The sequence below is a fragment of the Amphiura filiformis genome, chromosome 20, assembly GCF_039555335.1.
Source record: "Amphiura filiformis chromosome 20, Afil_fr2py, whole genome shotgun sequence".
NCBI classification, from domain to species: domain Eukaryota; kingdom Metazoa; phylum Echinodermata; class Ophiuroidea; order Amphilepidida; family Amphiuridae; genus Amphiura; species Amphiura filiformis.
In genome coordinates this window covers 16,424,918-16,444,666 of record NC_092647.1, presented here as the reverse complement: position 1 = coordinate 16,444,666, position 19,749 = coordinate 16,424,918, and the positions used below count along the sequence as shown (strand labels likewise).

At 36.0% G+C, this 19,749-nt stretch overlaps 1 protein-coding gene across 1 annotated transcript in view; it reads left to right on the top strand.

The window, feature by feature from the left end:
* LOC140142635 (alpha-mannosidase 2-like) overlaps nt 1–8,448 on the top strand; it is a 43,994-nt gene extending 35,546 nt beyond the window's left edge. Inside the window, 2 exon segments of the mRNA XM_072164638.1 lie at nt 5,637–5,945; nt 6,833–8,448. Coding sequence (XP_072020739.1) covers nt 5,637–5,945; nt 6,833–6,985 — 462 coding nt within the window. The 3' untranslated portion in view covers nt 6,986–8,448.
* The last annotated feature ends 11,301 nt before the right edge of the window (nt 8,449–19,749 follow it).

Here is a 19,749-nt window from a genome sequence, read left to right as displayed (position 1 = left end):
CGCTCTCCTCAAAAGGCAGTCCCTGCAATAATATATTTTTAAAAGGAATTTTAATCTGTTTTCCGGATATGAGCAGTAATTCTTAAAACATATCCAAGAACTTGTGTTTTATGAACTCTCACTGTCCCCCAGAGCACCCCCTGGACACGCCACTGCTGGTTCAGTAAGCTATGGATATCTTTGGAGAAAAGAAGAAAGAAGTCACTTGTTACCCCCGGGATTCGAGCACGGGACCCCTCGCATGCCACGCACACAATCACTGACATGTAGCTACCGAGGTTTGCCTGCCCCAGGCAGCAATTACCTGGGTGTATATGACTTTGGCTGATTGTGTCATCAAGTCACGTGGAATGCATGCACGCAGAGTGGTTTTGATAGTGAGCTTTAGTGAGACTCAGTTGGGTTAGGGTTAATGAATCCTTGCATTTCATGACTATAAAAATTCCACACATATGCACAGCAGAACTATACACCCAACTTGTCACAGGACATGATCACAGTCGCAGGACATGATCCTGTGATCATGAGATTGGAAAATCATAATTATGAAATAAACACCTCAATTAAAGAAAGTCTGCACTTACGTACACCAAAACCTGATCTTGTTATGACAATTTGATTGATAAGATTGTGTGCAAAATCTTGTTGGCTCCAATTTGAATTGCTACCAAACAACACTCTAACTTGATGAAGGTTAATACCAGGATATGAAAGTTGTTGCATTTTTAAAAGTTGCCAATCAAAACGATGCATTCGGTCAAAATTCGTGGTCAAGCTTGGGCCCCTGCTGACTATCCCAAGTGCTGTTAGCTGACTATCCCAAGTGCCGGTACAATGCACTGTTTATTCACTTGTGAATTTGAAATGCATGGATGAATGATGTGAATGAAGGTTTATCACATCAAAAAGAACAATGCTAGAAAGGAACTTGTTATGATGACAGGGAAAAACCAGTTAAAAATAAAGTCCAGGTTAAAGTTTAAACAGCCTTACTCATGCTAGCCAAATTAAAACAATAATTCCCCACTCTCTAGAGAACTGTTTCAACTTTTAACTGGGTATTAGCAAGTTGCTTTCTACCATTAAAGACAGCATGTTTTCAGATTATTAAAACAGTTAAAACATGATAATGACTCTTGTTCATAAAGATTTTTTTTTAAAGAAGTAAAATTGTCATATCAGGCCTGCTGGTGTATAGCTGTTTGTAAAAATGATTCAACTCAATATCTTGTATGTCCACCATTGGTGTTTACCACGGCCACACAGTGGTTTCCCATTCTCATATCTCTCATCCATGCGCAGGCCCGTATGCAGGGGGTGCGGGGGTGCAAAGTTTTTACGCTTTTTTGGACAAAAAAGGTCCAAATTTTGTCCACTTTTCACAAATTCGCCCACCCCCCCCATCCCTTGGAAAAAAGTCCACTTTTTCAAAATCAGCACCCCCAAATGAAATCCTGCGTATGGGCCTGTGACCATGCGTTTCCAGTTAACGATTGAATAAACTATCGCAGGCAAGTAAGTTTGACCACGCTTAGCAGTTTCGACCGCATTCATCGCTTTTGATATGCAACTTTTGAAAATTAGATTGTCATAACAAGATCAGGTTTTGGTGTAGGACGGGTTAAATAAGTGCAGACTTTCTTTATTTGTATATATATATATGGTTCAAACCAGTAAAAACTTAATTTTTGTCTGGAATTGGGATTTCTGTTTTGTTATGGTAACTCTAGGGTGTAGCATGTTTAGTCTTAGTGATGAGTTTCATTGTACATTTGCATGAATCTGACTGTGAAGTGTGTCTAGGGGTGTACTTTCACACAATTGTGTATGTGCACTTGCATCTGTGTGTTTATCCACAACATCTATCATTGCTATGCTTGCTACATTGACTACTTCATTCTGTTGAACACAAATGTACATGTAGATGTAGATATCTAAATTTACTGTGTGTATCTTTCCTGTTATATATGTGACACAATCTGGTCCATGGGGGCGAAAGGAGGCATTTTTGACAATTGAGTTACTGTAATTATTACATTATACAAACAATATGCTATCTATCATTTACTGAAAACACCAAAGTTCTAGCATACTTAGTTCTGAAGTTATCTCATCAGTTTCAAATTTGCTGCCTTTGGCCCCCATGGACCAGATCGTGTCACATATATAGTTTCAATGATTAGCCCTATACTCATTTCTTGCACAGTTCTCAGCCCTGTAGTGCATGTACAGTCACCTCTACTTAAAGGCCCATTCAGTGATTTGCTCATCCGCACGATCGTAAAATCATAAAAATTCGGATTTTGATACCTTTGTCATTGTCATATAGATGTGCAAACATAGCCTGCTAGTGGTTCAGCCAAAAGCTGTGTATTTAAGACAAAATAAGACATTTTACATGAATCTATAATTTACATACTGACAGTATCTAAATTAGCTACATGTATTTGAATCTGTTTCAACTTTGTCAATATACTGCTGGTTTCTTCATTTTTTGCCAAATTTGTCATTTCAAAAATACCAAATGACAATTTATCCTTCACTTTTAAGCAATTTATAAACAACTTTAATTTTTTTACACTTGCGCTGGGATCACCGAATGGGTCTTTAAGGGTAGGATAAGGGAGACACATTTGTCCACGCTTGAATTGAGATTTCTCGATACTTGTAAACACAAAAATGCATTTGTTCACTTTGAAGCTGGTAAAATTAATCTTTTCAATATCCCCCCCCCCCATTTGTTCTTAATTTCAAAATCACCATTTCACTTTGTCCTGCTCTAAAAAGTCACGACTCAGCTAAAGCACGTTGACGGAAAATATGAGCCCAGAATGTCAGAATGAGAAATATTGTGGTTATGCGTGCAATTTGCAATGCAAACGTGTGCAAAGGTCCAGCACAGTCAGGTTGCATAATTTGCTAGTGGGCATTAGTGATATAAACAAAGCAAAATATCTAATTCTCGATCATGAGAGCCAACTTGGTACATCAAGCATACAATGCAAAGACCACACACTTAAGCGCACACACAGCTTTTAAGAATTGCCCAATTATGGTTTTAGAATACAGTCATCGCTAACAAGGTCAAGGTTCAGTCATATGTAGGTCACAAGATCATATTATTCCACGGAAAGCGCATCCTCTCATGATCGAGAATTAGATATTTTGCCTATCATGTAGTTCTACTTATAATGCTGTATGTTTGCATTGCTGAAAATAGTAGAAATAGTAAAAAGTGCCTGTCATTTCTGTAAAACTGTTGTCTTACAGACCTGAAACTTTTCCTCTTTTTAGCTGATTTCCTCTTTTTTTATTCCTAAAATTAATGCATTATTTGTTATTTTCAGCCCAATTTGAGCTTTGTTAGCATGATTTTGGGCTATTTTCCTCTTTTTTCACAAATGGTCAGTTTCAGGTCTGGTCTCGCATCTCGCCTTAAAAAATATATACCAGATTTGTGCGACCTACCTACCAGGGGTCCACAGAGCTAAAAAAAAATTGTACTTCCGTATCTTTATTTATTACTTTGATTCATTCATGGATTCATTCAATTTCAGCTTCAAAATTGAGAGTATTTGTTCAAAACGCTTGTTTACATAGATGTTCACATGTGTTACTGATGCAGCATATACACAAATTCGACTTGACACATTCCTACACCTCACTGGCGGTCAAAGCTGGTGCCTTCCATCCATTTTACACGACACCAGTATCATAGGCGTGCAGCGTTTACCGCTCCAGTGATGCGGGGCAAGTGCTATGCGCTCCGACGCGCTCGCGATAGTGGGTGTCTTAGATCGCAATCCAAACGAACTAAGCTAGTTTGGCATGGATGGCCCCCAGCTATGGCCGACTTTAATCCTGACCATCACTTGGCTCGTCGGATTCGTCTATAGATACACACATAAAAATCTGCCTCACCTTGTTGATGTCATTAACCCACCAAGAGTAAAAATACTGTTGAAAAGACTTTGTGTAAATTACTAATAGTCTAGATATTATTAAACTTGGATCAAATGATTTATATTAATTTAGTTAAAAGTCAATTGATGAAATCATTTGATTCAAGTGTATTTATTGTATGAATTGAATAAGTATACCGTAAAACCTCGTCTACAAGCATATGAGAGTGCCTCTGATAAAAGCTAAATTATTCCAGACGCCATTATGGAGTTTGAGCAAATAAATGACAGATCCAAGCATATAAAAACAAGTATTAATATAAGACCAATCTATTGTATTGGAATATTTACGCTTGTTTCGTATTAATTAAGCTTTCATCAAAAACACTTTATATGCTTGTAGACGAGTTTTTACGGTATTTCGTATATGTATAAGATCCACAACTAAAAAGTTTGCCACAAATGCATTTTGACCTAAATCAAAAAATATTTTATGAAATGTAAAAAGGTATGTTTAGCTTTATTTGTTTTACACATGTGGACCAATTTTTATAGCATCACACAATGTTGCATTCAGTCACAGTGGTTCATTATGTAAAAGTTGCACCTGAGTCAATATCAGTCATGGTCAGGTTTTCCTTGGCAAACACATGAATAAGCCTGGCCTGCTGTATTGTTTGAGAGCACCTGGACTCAGATGCAACTTATAAAACAGCCTCTTTTTTTTGCATAATTAACCATTGCGACTGAACGCAATGATGTGTGAAATATAAATTGGTCCACGTGTGTAAAAAGAAATGGTATGTGTAGTACACATACCATTTAATTTTTACATTTCATAAAATATTTTTTTGATTTATTTCACAAAATGTTAAGGGGGACTCATAATTTTTGGCAAAGAATTACAAACTTAAATTTTGACAAAAAATCGTATATTGTGGCTTTTAAGATCTGAAATTATCAAAATCAAGCATCTTTGAGTGCTCTGTTTTAATAAAATTCAGGGGTCTGCACAGTCGGAAAACAGCATTCTTTTTTGGGGAACAAATTTTTGACTGATTTCCACAAACTACCCTTTTTGCATAGGATTTTACAACTTGATCAGAGTTACTTTTTGGCGGAACTTCTTAAATTTCCTGGTCATTTGTCGGGTTGACACTTGAATATATTACAGAAATATTTTAAGCACAGATTTTAATTCTCACTGCATGGATTTTTAATCTCACTGCACAGATTTTTAATCTCATTGCACAAACGTGCGAGGAGGCACATTAAAATAGCCCATTTTAGCATAATTTAGCACAAGGACCATAAAACTGCATGGTCATGAAGATTTTGACATTGAGCTGTTATCCAATAAGTGGAATGATGATGCGCAATAACTCTTTTCACGCGGGTGTCGACTGCAGACGACAAGTTTCAAAATTTTTGTAAAAATTTAAAAAATTCCGAATTGTACATTTTTATGACAATATTTGGAATCAGCATGAAAAATGCATTAAAATGAGTACAAGCAAACCTTGTATTGGTTCAGTGGTTCTTATGATAGCTCTTGATATTTTGAGAAAACTTGGAACTTTTAATATTGAAGCCTATAGTTAGCATGCAGAGCATAGATGTTTGGAATGGCATCAGTCCACTCTTGAAGAATGTATGAAAGTAGAAGCAACTGATGTCATATATAATAATCCTACCTATATTTCACAATTTCTTTACAAATGTTTATTTCAACAGGGCACACCACCGCCAACAAGCTATCCTTCATTACTAGGTCATTTCACAACTCTGACCCTTAATCATCCGATGAAACTGTACACTGCACTGCCAGAAGGGTCAGAATCAACCCCTAAGTTACTCTCAGAGTACAATGGGCTAGCTGCAGCATTACCATGTGATGTACACCTGTTGAACTTGCGTACCAGAGCGCATTTGGATGACACTTCTATTCATGCAAAGAGAGAGGCATTACTTTTGTTACATAGAAAAGGATTTGATTGTGGTTTCCCAGGGACGACACTCACTTGTTCTACAAATGAGGGAAAGGTAATTTAATTCAACCCCATGAGAACTACCTGCCGATTGGCCAAAAAGAAGTTTTCATTATCATTTGGCCCAATCAGTAATATTGTTAGAATAATTACACCACGCAAAAAAAATTGGGGTGAATTATTTGCAAAGCTCCATTCTGATTGGTGATTAAAGTGAAAATATCATGTAATTGACCAATCAGAGCCAATGTTAGATCGGCAGGTAGTGCTCTAGCAGTAATTGCAAGTATATACAAAGATATCTGAATATCAAGTTACTAATTCATTAAGTGTGAATAAAACCAAATTATGATGTGAGAGACAGGTACTATATAGTTTGTTCAATCTGTGGAAAATAAAAGCATAATTGTGACGTTCATGTCAAAAGGACACACTTTTGGGCAGGTTATCAATTTTGAGGTTTTTACAAATCTTAAATATAGAGATATTTTGCTCCACAACGCCGTTTTCCCCAATGAAATCGGACATTCCTAAGCGAATATATTGAGTTAGTAAGTTACAGTATTATAAAATTGGAAATTGAGATATCGTCCTCTAAAAATATTATTGACAATGTTGAGAGTAGGAATTGCCTTGAAAAATGTCTCAAAAATACAAGATGCCAGTTACATTCCAGTCTGAAACTATCAGACAATATTTTAAACATTGATAACATTACACACTCACAACAAACCTAAATTGTGAACAAATTCACCCCCAGGCAGATTTTTGGCTATTTGGCTATTTACGATCCTGCCCAAAAGTGTCTCCTTTTAACATGGCACATCACAATTAGTCATTTGAAGTTTATTCAGATTTATTCATAGAAACTTTCCCCGGCAAGTTTAAAAGAAAACCACTTTTAATTTGGATTTTTTGTTTCTTTGGTTTTGCTTGTACTAGGTTTCGCAAGCTGATCTACTGCACCAAGTGGAAGTGCGAGGCATTCAGTTGACGTCCCTGTCAGGCATGTATGACAGCAAGGAGCTAGAATCAGAAGATGCATTAGAACTAGAACCTATGGAAATCAACACATACAAAGTCAAATTCCACTGATCTCACCTCAAATTTACATCTTTTGCACTTACCAACATATCCGTTGTTATTGGCACAAAGGGAACAACTGACTATACCATTCAGCAAATTACTTCAGCGACGGCGGTGTTCGTCTGCTCTGTGATCGTGTGAAAAGAACTAGGTCACGCACCCCTACACAGCTTGACCAGCGAATGAGGTGCCGATGTGATGACGTGATTCAGTTAGCCAATCAGAACCACACTTCCGTATACGCCATAAACTACGCCAAATTGGCAGACCGCTGAAGTTCTCTGCTGAAAACTATAATCAACCAATCATTCAATTAGAAAGCTATAGTAGGTTCAGTCTAGCTAAACATACTCTTATCTTTGCCTTATCAATCGAGGTGAGAATCCTGTTGTGAATGCCCAACCACCCCCCTGGAGGCTCTTGCCAATTAACAGTTCCCATTTGACATACAAGGCAAGAGTGAAATTCCATAGCCGTGGAGTGGCTGCTTCCTGGCTTGATCTGCAATCGATGTTTTTTAAGGACGTGTTCAGATGAAGCAAGTTGTTGTTGTTAACTGTGCAGAACATTTGATTTATCATAATAATGTGCTGGAGATGACTCAAGCTGTGAATCTGATCAGGAGGGGTAATTATCAATTAGTGAGTAATAAGAGGTTTTGGCCACAACCTTTTTAGATAGACTGAACATACTTGTGGATTTATACGCAATGCTACAATCCATTAGATAATGGGAGAGATTGGCTAGTTCTGTGTACCCTTGTATTCACAGAGACATCCAAGGTTGCAGATACATACCAAGGATATTGTGTGCATGCCCTCAACTAATATTGTGTGCATGCCCTCAACTAATGCAGAAAGGTATCATTAGCAGTGGAAAAGTACTAGTAATTTGTGACCAGTGTCATAGGAATCCAGTATTGACACATTACGTTTTGTTACCTGGAGAGATTTGATCATGTCTCACCTCCTTTTTCAACCAAATCGATGGTAATAACTCATGTAGTGAGGGATCAACATTTAACCACAAATTGCCTCAGGCAAAACTCACCTCTTGGGAACAAAATACCACACAAGGTCATTTTTATGTAACTCATTGACCCATTTGTGTTAAATACTGCCTCTAGCTATAATGACATCCTTGTGATCTGGTCAACTCATTGACAGATACGAACCTCAGGAGGGAATTCAATTTTTGATCAATTCTCTCCAGGTAGTGAAATGTAATGAGATAGTAGCGGAATTGTAGAAGTGACTGGCTACAGTAAAAAAAAAAAGAAAGATGAAATTATGTTGCATCAAGATAATTTGTTGCCCAACACCAGTGAATGAGGCTGATTGCAGTAAATGCATTCTTGATTTATGAGTACAAATGTGGAACAAAGTCTATTCATTTCATTTGGCTGCTGAACAGCTGCTAAGGCTTTTAAAAAAATTGTCTTGCCCTTATAAACCGACCCAAAAATCTGAAGAAAAAAAAAAGCTTTTTTTTTTTCTTTTAATGTCAGATTTTGATATTTTTGGTTTATTATTTCAAAATATTTGTTTTATTTATGTTTAACTGCGGTATAAACAAATTCTGACTTGATTTCTGAATTTGTGTTTCAATAAACCCTGTGACTATTAAAAACATGCTCTATTTATTTGATGAAAAAGTTATAATCACAACAAATTACTAAGAAATATCCGACAATCCTATGAGAATGAAAGTATTCTGTTGCAGAGGATTATACTATACATAGTATGTATTACATACAGTTACCTGTTCTGTCTTATTAGAACAGTGCATCATAGTCAGGCAGGGAACAAACACAGCTTGTGGGTGCCGTACCTGATTGTATAATTTTTGTCTCGCTTGAACTTGTTCAGAATAGAGCCTATGCAGTCACTATTTCTGTCCGTAGGGGTGTGTATTTGTACGTAGGTATGTACGTTATAAGACAGTGACCAAAACCTGGGTACCCAGGGTCCTGGCGCGTTTATGTCCTACCGGGGAATGCCTGGGTTATTATTTAATATGTTTACAAACCTTGCCCTAGCCTAGTTGGGGTGGGAATTTTGCCTGAAAAGTTCATTGGCACTGGTGAGTTGAAAACTTGCTCTCTATAATGCATAAATCTTTGAAAATTCCTGCACGCTTCGCACACAGTTGTCATAATTTTTCAGTGGGGCTGTGGGTAGATTTTACTGACCTCTATAATTTGTCCAGTATAGTATTTGTAGATATCACACCAGTCCAAAATGATGCACACATCATGCAAAAATTCAAGTATCTTTTTGGGACTTTTCACATAGCTACTGGTCTCTGATACCCATTGTATTTGACTTCCACTGTCCTATGGTTGTCCTATATTTTCATACACAATGTTCTACATGTATTTACTCCTATATTTTTGCTATGGTTTGCTTGAAGCTCTGGGCTGGTCACACTATGGACCACAAGAGCCTCATCCCAGTGGCATAGTCCAATAACCTGAATTACATAATCATAGTACAAAATTTGACCTCAAGTTACAGAGTATGAGTTTTTGTACCCAAATCTTCAAAGGTCATTCAATGAATGTACAAATGTATTGTGGTTTAAGAACTGTTCCCCTGATAGATGTTGTATCAAAATACTTCATGTGGGAAGGGTCAAATAGGGTGTGAAGGACAAGAAGATCAGAGGTCACTGCAAGGGGTCGTATGCACAATTTTAATGAAATTTCAGAACATGGCTTTATTGGGCAATACTTGCACGAAATACATTTTAGGAGGCATACAAGGTATATTAAAAACAACCAGAGGTCATCCCAAGTCAAAGGTCATCTAGAGGTCCAAGTGTAAATTGCTCAGATTTGACTGAAACTTGGTAGAAATTTGAAGTTGTCATGGTTATTTTTAGGCTACTATATACATGCATTGTTACAACAAAGGGACCAATCAAGCAGAAAGGTGTATCAAGGATTCCATGATTTCCATCATGTATTTTTGTAGTTGAATCATGTCCACATTGAACCACTTGAGATTATTCGGAATTAATCAATTGTGCAGCAAATTGGCTGATTAATCGTGCCAAATTTAGCTCCCAAATATGGTGGGGGTTGGAATAATTTTGCTTCATTTGCCATGGCCATCTTTTAAACAGTATATATTAGACATGACTAATTGTTGTATGTTGGTCACGGCTGTTGAATGATATGCAATGTGTCAAAATAAGGCAAACACCACCAGTGGAGAAGCGCCATGGGGGCAACTGCCCCAGTCATAACTCTTCCCCGTTTCCCCTAGTAAAAACCCAAAATTACAAAAAAATTCACTTTTTGCGGTAATTTTTGCAAAATTTGTTGATTTTTCCTCCCCCTGAAATTCACTTTTCCCCTCAATACCCCCACGAAAAAATTCCTGGCACCGCCACTGAACTCCCCACTCTTTGGAATTTAAGATGCAACAACCTGTAACACAAATTGGAAGTTACTCTATGCAAAATAATTGGCCCAACCTTACTGTAACACACAATGTTTCATTTCACAGTATTAAAAAATTCAAAATGTTAACATATTGATGTACAGTATAAGGAATAATGTTTACACATTGAGAGATCAAAGATTAAATTTGTTTGGACTTTGTTCAAAATTAAATTGGAACTACCCACCAGAATTGCCCACACTGTGCCTTTGTTATATATCTGTCAGCAAACAACAAACGGGAAGCAATATTCTTACTCAGTGCCAGGGTGTGGCTTGTAAAGAATACACATAATTTGATTGGTTTTGGGTGTAGAGTATGAGATGATATTAGACATTGGTATTCGACAGTGTGTGTCATCACAGAATGTGCTTGTTGATACGCAATGATCATATAGCGTGTGGTAGGCGTCCACACAGTACATGCACACAGTACATGCAAATATTGTAAACAATTTCATGATGGCTTCATGGGGAAGTCCTCATATCTTTTACCTTTTTTTTCTGGAAAAAGCAATTAAAATAATATTTAAACTGAATAAGAATGAGAATGAACGATAGTAGATATGGTCTATACTTTCCTTGAGTTAGTATTTAATTTTTGCAGAAATCTGCTATGCTAGTTGGATTCCTTGCATCATTTCCTTAAAATGTATTCTTTTCATACTTTTCATCATTACATTTAGAGATACAAATAAAAACAATATCTAAATTACTGACTCGAGGAAGGTATACAGACTATAGTATTTAAACAATCATTTCGATCTTTTATTCTCAAAGTGAATGTGGGATTCACAAGTATGAAAAGTACCAAAAACTTAATACCTGAAGAAAAAACATTTTGTATCACGATATGCAGATGTGATCAATAAATTTCAACTTTATATTAAAGGGATACAGTAAAATCTTGTGTACAAGCATATAGAGTGCTTCTGATGAAAGCTAAATTATTCCAGGCACCATTATGGAGTTTGAGCAAATAATTAATCAATTGTATTGGTATATTTACGCTTGTATTAAAGCCATAATGTACAGTCTTATAATATGAAATTAGTTGGTTTTTTTCAAACCTGATTTTTTTTGCATATTTGTAATGTTTACACATGTCCCAACTTGCACCTTAATGGAATCTGCCAAATTTGTTGTCTTTGTAGGTCAACAGAACAAAGTTTGACATATTATCATAATTTAAAAATATATGTCCTCCCATAGAACTGTGTGTTAAATGGCCAAAATAACCAGTGGGGTTTCTTTCACTTTACCTTGTTATTTCAACCTAAAATGGACAGCAACCCTTCTCGTCAGTTATTACTAATATTATTTCAACATTTTGAATAAAGAATAACAAAATCAAAATTGGGACAGAAATCGTACATTAAGGCTTTAATTAAACTTTCATCAGAATCACTATATGCTTGTAGACAAGGTTTTACGGTATACAGAGTATATAGCAGTAAGTGTATATATTTTTGTTTTGATCCCATGTACTGTATATATTTATAGTTTCATTGTAATACACTTAAAGTGGTTCTTTGTAATATTATCAGATCTTACAGTACATAAATGTTCCATTTTCTTTGGTACCGGTAACATGTGTGTGGAATCTGAATGAACATTGACTGTGTGTGTACAGTGTTCGAAATATGCCTCAAAAAGTTACAGGCCGGCCGGGCTTAACCTTAAAAAGTTACCGGCCAGCCGGGCCGGCAACTAGATGCCAGTCAGAAAAGTTACCGGCCAGGCCAAAAAGTTACAGGCCAATGGCCGGCTGACCAGCCCTATTTCGAACGCTGTGTGTGTATATGAGGTGTGAACTGTGGCGTATATATTCCCTGCGTTCAAAGATTGTCCAGAAACAGATGGATATTGGTACACTTTGGTAAACAGTCGAGGATAACTTAGTAGGGTATTGCCGAAAGTGGTATATATAACAGTGCTTTTTATTTATGACTGCGGTAAAGATGAGTTCTGATGTCAATGCCTGGCAGTATATGCACGCATCATCACAATTTCCATTGTTTTTTGCCTGGCAGTATGCACGCGCATCATAATTTCTTCAGGGCTTGTGTTTTTGAAACTCTCGCCACATCACAATAAGTCTTATTAAACAGTGTAGTGGTTGCACTGGGTTCACTCAAGCATATCGATATACCAGTCCCTTGCCCTTGTTGACAAACATTGAGGTCAACTCATCTATACAGCGGAGGTAATGCTATAAAAGTGCTCAAAAAGAAAAAAATAAAAATGAAATCATTTACATTCCAGTTACAAACATTTATAGTACAGCTCAGAAAACAAAGAATGCAAATTCCTGCCAGGTGCCAAGTACATTTAGGCACGCTTGAACAAATTGAGTTGTTGAGGTCAGATTAGCGAGAGCGTGGCGCAGTGGTTAGGGTACTTGCCTTTAGTGCATGAGGTCCCGGGTTCGATTCCCGGAGGTGGCGTTTTGCTGGGATATTGAAAAAGAAAAAAAGTCTGAAATTAATTGGCAACTTCTGTAGATTAAATTCAGACTTCCGCTCTCCCCATGGTTCATTTAGAATTGGGTAAATGATTCATGAAAGTACTCCATCCTTCGGAGGGGACGTTAAGCCGTCGGTCCCACGTACAGAGAGCCATACCTGTACATGTATCTCACAGCCAGTTTCGAAAAGAGTAGGGTGTTAACCCCTGACTGTTCCCAACCCGTCCTGGTGTTCAAATGGACCCCAATGGAAATAAGCTTCAATAGAGGCTTTCTTGGGTTATCCAGGGTTGTCAAAACCCGAACAAATCAAATCAAATCAAAGTCACACAATAGGATTAAAAAATGCTTTAATCAAGTTCCTAGTCCCAAGGAGTAAAAAAGTCAATGATCATATATGTGATGCGATCAAGCAAAAGGAGTCCGATGTCGATCAAAATCAAAATTCAGTTTTCAATCTCATTATATGAGCAATTCTCAGAGCTTTTCTCCCCAATATTTTCTTCCCCCCCCCCCTCACACACACACTTTTAAGGCAAAAAAACCCCAAATAACATAAATGTCCACTTTTTGTGGCAATTTGTGTATTGTGATAATGTTGTTGTTTTAAGGCTGTTACCTTATTACTTGACTGGGACAAGACTTATTGCACATAATTATTTTATCAAAATTATATGCATCTTTGGATACTGTGAAATACATTCCATATTTATAGCCTCCCTTATAAGGGAACAACCCAAAAGTTTGATGAAGCCCAATAAACGAAAGTCCTTTCGTTAGAAGGCTAACCCCCTCCCCTCTAACGCAAGTTTCAAATATCGAAAATTCCAACCCGTATTCATTGGGCACAGGACCGTCGCTATGGTCGATGGGGTTGTGGAGGGGTGCGACATTGCTACGATATTGATCATGTTTAAGAAACAATAATTCTATTTTATTTTGAAATATTTTTCTTCATAAAAAATTAGGACTTGCTGGATTTTCAAATAAAAAAGAATCAAAGTGCCGTACAGCTGCTTTAAAAAATTAACTTACATGTTGCAGGTTGCGAGTATTGCACTCTATATTTATTTGAAATCATTTTGAAGCAACCACTGTAAATGTCAATATCGTACTTCAGAAAATGCTAACATTTAACAATTATATAATAAATCCTCAAAAAAAGATCAACTTTGACCAATGTTTTAACTACTTCTTTACAAACTTAATCGGATATTTTGACCCCCTCCCTCCCTAACGAAAGGACTTTTGTTTATAGATCGAACTTTTGGGTTGTTCCCTAAAACAAATAATGTTTGTGCATTTTTTTTAATTACCATATGGTGAATATTTGCAAGTTGGAGTTTGGTAAAGATTTTGTAAAAATTCTTATGGAAATGTGTAATTTTATTCATTTTAATTTAAAATGTTTTGTAACACTGGATTATTGTTTTATTGGGATATCAATGCTGAAAATCTGATATCTCCCGAATGCTTGCTTGAAAGGTTATACTATTTCCGATGTTCCTATTTTCAAATGTCCATAGTCTTACTCTTTCTTTTCCAGATTTTTTTTCTTTGGTTTACTTTGTAATATATTATTATATATTTAGAGTGGATCTAATCATACTTTACTTGTTTATGCATTATCAAAGATAATGATATTTATTTTTAATGAAGCACAGTCTTAGGTACTTCAATTGGGGCAGTGGGGCACTTGTATTTTGAGGTGGAAAAATGCGTAAAATGTGCAAACGATGCATATACACGCGTACATTTTTTATGATGTCAAAAACATAAAAAAATATGAAAAAAGGGTAGCATGTTTGACAGGACCTCAAACATCAAAAGTACAACATTTACATTTAGGGTTTTAAAAAGTCAAAAACAAGAAAAAGGGTGTTTAAAAGGACCTCAAACATCAAAAAAGTTGCTGATTTAGGGTAGTAAATGCATCCAAAACGCCCGTTCAGGGTATTATGGAAATCCCAAAAGTTCCCCCTCATAATATAAGTGCAATCATTCAAATCAAAAGTGTATGTTAAATATATTTCAAGAATATAATGTTAGTGTATAGTTTTCTTTTTCTACCAAATGCAAATGTATATACAAATCAAACAATATTGTATATTAAAAAAAAATAGGTAAATATTATGTGGTAATAAAATGCATTTTTTGCTATGAAAAAATAAAATCTGTGGTTTATTTACTGGAATGATTTTACGGTGATTTAACGCGGCTGTGTACTCTAGCCATTGTTTCTTTCTCAAAATTGAGTTTTTTTGATATGTTTGTACCTTGTTATGTTTTTTATAAATACAAGGAATGAAAATCCAGATTTGTAACTCCAACTGCAATATTTTAAGGATTTTATTTCACTATTCCACTCGTGTTTGAAATTGAAAAGGAAAGAAAATCAGCAAGGTATACGCGCGCAACAACGCATCGCGTTGCGTATCGCGCAATTTGTTAACGCACAAATACGCTTACGCATACGCGACGCTTATCTGCATGCGTGGCGCATCTTATGGAAACACCACGGAAGCACTGATTTCACAAAAACCTAGTGGTCAAATGGCTCCGCTTTTAGCTGATAAAATGTGGGTTTTTAAAAGTTCTTTCCCCGATTTAAATATCAAGTTATGAATGGATTTCGCTCAAACTTCTCAAGGGGCTGTGGATTTACCTGATGTTCACATAATATAAGGTACAAAAACGAAAACTGTAGCATTCTCCTGTGAGATTCGATTCGGTAAAATGACGATTTAGGTACACAATAACTCAATAAATACAGCATCTATAGGTAAGCAAATATGATCATCGTAAAAAGCATGATCGACTCAAGAAACGGTTTTCTCATTTTTTATATTTTGGTCTATTTCCGATTTTAGGCATCATTTTGTGCAAATAGGCGTTTTGAATTTTAAAAAGTTCATTTTGATGCCTTATATGGTCAATATCTCAAAAAATAAGGCCAATATCAAAAAAATAAAAAAAAACGTTTTTGGAATGGAGCCTCAAGATTGAGCTAAAAACAAAATAAAATATTTTGGAAAGAGTGATTTTTTGTTATGTACCTAACAAATATTGCCAAAAACTCACTTTTTTGTGATTTTCTTCAAAATGGTTGTTTTACCCCCAAATCTGTATTTATATTAAGATTTATTGATGTCTTGCCTTCATAAAAATGTATACTTTTATATGTTTTTGTGAATAATTACAAAGTTATTGCACTTTTACTAGATGCATGTCTGAGAGTACACAGCCACCTTAATTGAACTGGGCTTAAAAGAAACTTATAATTTTTCACAAGGTCATATCTTAAAATCCTGTCCATAAAATTAAAAATGAACAGAAATTGCACACAGAATTCCATCAATACTCTTCTCTAAACACCGGTCAGTATTGTCCAACTGACACAGCAGCAAAATGCACTGACATGGAACAGCTTCTTGGACCACATTCACAGCCTAATAATTGGCACCCAACACAAGAAATCTGCGAGTAAGTGGAATAGTGTGGAACAAGGCCTTTTTCTTAAAAAAGTGTGTGAAAAGCAGAAGCAGCCTGTTCCACACTATTCCACTTACTCTTTGGAAATTATCACTTATGTAAACTAAAACTCTTGTACACATTCCCACAGATTTCTTTTGCTGGGTGCCAATTATATGCCTGTGAATGTGGTTCGGGAATCTGTTCCGTGTCAGTGTATTTTGCTGTTGTGTCCGTTGGACAACTGCTTATAAGTAGGGATGACCAATGAACCATCAAGTTGATTAGAACACTCCCATAGACATGCAGGGAGCTCAACTGTGCACTGCTTGCACAGACATTTCTAAATTGAGCTCATTCTTTTATTTTTCATAACTTTTCTGTAAAGATTGGAGATGTTAATGCCAATTATGTTTTGTAACTATCCTGCAAATTACAGCATCATAACTTATTTGGTTTTTCTGTAAGTGTGAGTCAAAATTGGTCCATCGCCACAGTGCGCTTAATTGCCAGTGGCCAGTGCAGCACTGCTCAGAATGGCACAAAATATTCAGATGAATAAGATCAGGTGAACACCTTGACCTACTGAGCTGTAATTTGGCAGAGTTGTTGTTATTACCTCTATCATACCCTCTGTAAAAAGGAAAAAAAACGGACAAGTAGATCTCGAGTTAAAAATTAAATCACCAGAATCACTTTGGAATTTCTAAACACCTTTCTAATCATGTTAAATAGACACCTTTCTGAACATAAATGTGAAGTTTCATGCTCATTTGTTGTATTATTCACCTGATCTCAACCCTAAACATTTTCTTATATTTATACCATCTGCACTGACTTGCTGCTATACACGCACAGGAGCTGTACTTTTAAAATACGCGCCTAATCAATAATGAGTCTTTTCACTCCATTGTTAAAGTACTGTGCTCCCTGTAGCATATGGACTGACCAGGCCCTGGAGTGTGATGGTTTTGTAGCACATGACGGTATTCATTCAAGCCTATCAAGGTCAGTTATTAGCCACTTGCTGAATGGCTGGGCATTATCAGCTATCAAAGAGATACCTTATGCTGCTGCCAATCACAATAGAGGTTAAACATTTTGTTAAAACCCCAGAAGTGATATCAGGACAAAGCTGTGCATGTTGGTACTTGATTGTTTGGATTCCTATGTTAAAAATCCCTTGTAGTACATTAGTATTTTTCTTATGTGTAGTGTATATTGTTGTGGAAAAAAAGTTCACCTGGACTTTTGATTTTGTGCCACTTTGGCCATTATGGATGATTTTTGGCAAATGTTTTCTAAAAGCATGATTTCAGTGCCTCGGTTTGAAGAAATACTTCATGCTATTGACTAGTAAAGTGCCATTTCATAAGAAACCCTTTGATACTTTCACAATATGCTTGTTTCATGTTTGCATATATATTAAAATAAAGAAATATAAAAGGTAAATATATGCTTATACCAATTTTGCTCACATTGCTATATTTAGACTTTGTCAATTTATTTCGTTCCAATGACCGGTCAGAATGGGAAACTTTGAAAATTCATAATTCGAAAAGTTTTTGACCGATTTTGACCATTTGACCACCAAAATACTTCTGTTGATGAGTTCTTTCCAGAAAACAATCTTTTGTAGCAAAAGGGGCAACATGAAATTATGATGGTCATCCCTATTATAAGATATGACCTTAAAAGTTTCTTTTTAAGCCCAGTTTAGTTGAATGAACAAGCCAACAAAAGTAACTCAACATGGGCCATGAAAAGAAGCTCTTCTCAGGAAAGCACAGAATTGAGAGTAAGGTGCCCTTTGCCGCTATCACCGTACATAATTGCAGCTCCATACTGTGAAACCAGAGGATGTTTAAAGACATTCCCATAACCCAATGGGTTTTCTGACCTTGGTATGTCGGGCTTTTGTACACATGTGGCATGGTTGACCATACCTTGCATTGGGATTGTGTGCAAATATCTGTGTTTTTATCCTTTTATTTAACATTCAAAACATCAAGACTTATGAATAAAATTAATGCAGTGGGACAATATGAATGTTTCCTGTAAGAAAGTCAAATATAAGTTATAAGTCTCAACTATTAGCTCATTGGCTGCAGTTTTACAATTACCATTTTGTGTGTGTGGCAATGGGGACTTTGCCTTTAAAATTAGGTCAATCATAGTGCATTGTAGGAATGCCTTTAAGCCTCCTCTGCGTTGAAACATGGCAAAACGCATAGCCTGAGAGCAACTCACATTAATCCAAATTTCAAGAAAAAATTGCTTCAGATGACCTACCGTGACCTTAAATTATGTGATACAACACCATAACATGCAGACCCACATACTTCACCTATGGCCCAAGTTTGTTTGCAATAGGATTTGAACTGTTCACCTGAGCATTTTATTCAAAACTTCCACTGTCACATACACAAATTAAATTCCACAAAAAACACAATTTTGAGTTCACAGCCACATGGAGTGACATTTGTTTTCAACATGCATTTTTGGGTAGTTTTAAATACAAGTCAATGGTAAAAATATTTTACAAATCCAAATATAGATTTCCTTTGCATTTCAAGAAGCTAAATTAGGACTGAGTAATAGGCCTTATTTCAGTTCATCTCACATAATTGACCAATTTGACTTTGAGAACATCAAAAGTACAGTAACATATGGTGAGCATTTGGAGCTATTTGGATGCATCTCAGGCACAGTCATCACACACACACATAATACAACATAAAACCATTTTAACTTGATCTTCTAGTTGTTTATTTAGATAATCAATTTCATTCTAATGTTAAATGTTCAAAATTTTCAACTGGAAACAAAAAGTACCAAATTTTGTTAAAAACATTTGTAACTTTTTTAAACAACAATCATAATTGTTTACATAGTGAAACATTACAACAATTAAAGCTGGCAAATTCTCATGTAATGTATAGGGTGCAAGTGATCAAGTATTCAGAAAATTGCCTGGTTTCAGAACAGGGAATACACGCTGCTTTCAGAATGTTATATATACTGCGCCAATAAAGTATCCTTACACTTGAAAAAATAATCACAATTTCAAAACTGAACAATATTTGGGTTAATTTGTGTTTTTTTAATAGATGCACTATATAATCCTACACATTATGATACCACATTGAATCCAATGTGACCTCAAGAAGTAAAGTTACAAGCAATTGAATAGATGAAGGTCCAGTTTTAAAAGTGACAAACTGGCCTATACAAGGCACAAAAAGATTCCAACAAGCGAAACAAAGAGACAACACAATTTCTTCAACGAAGCGTTATTTAAAGCAGTTTTTATTTCAGTTTTTGCTTCTCTGTACTTTTCATAACTTTTTATTTTATTTGTCAGTTCTTTTGTTTCAGTTTTCTTTTGTT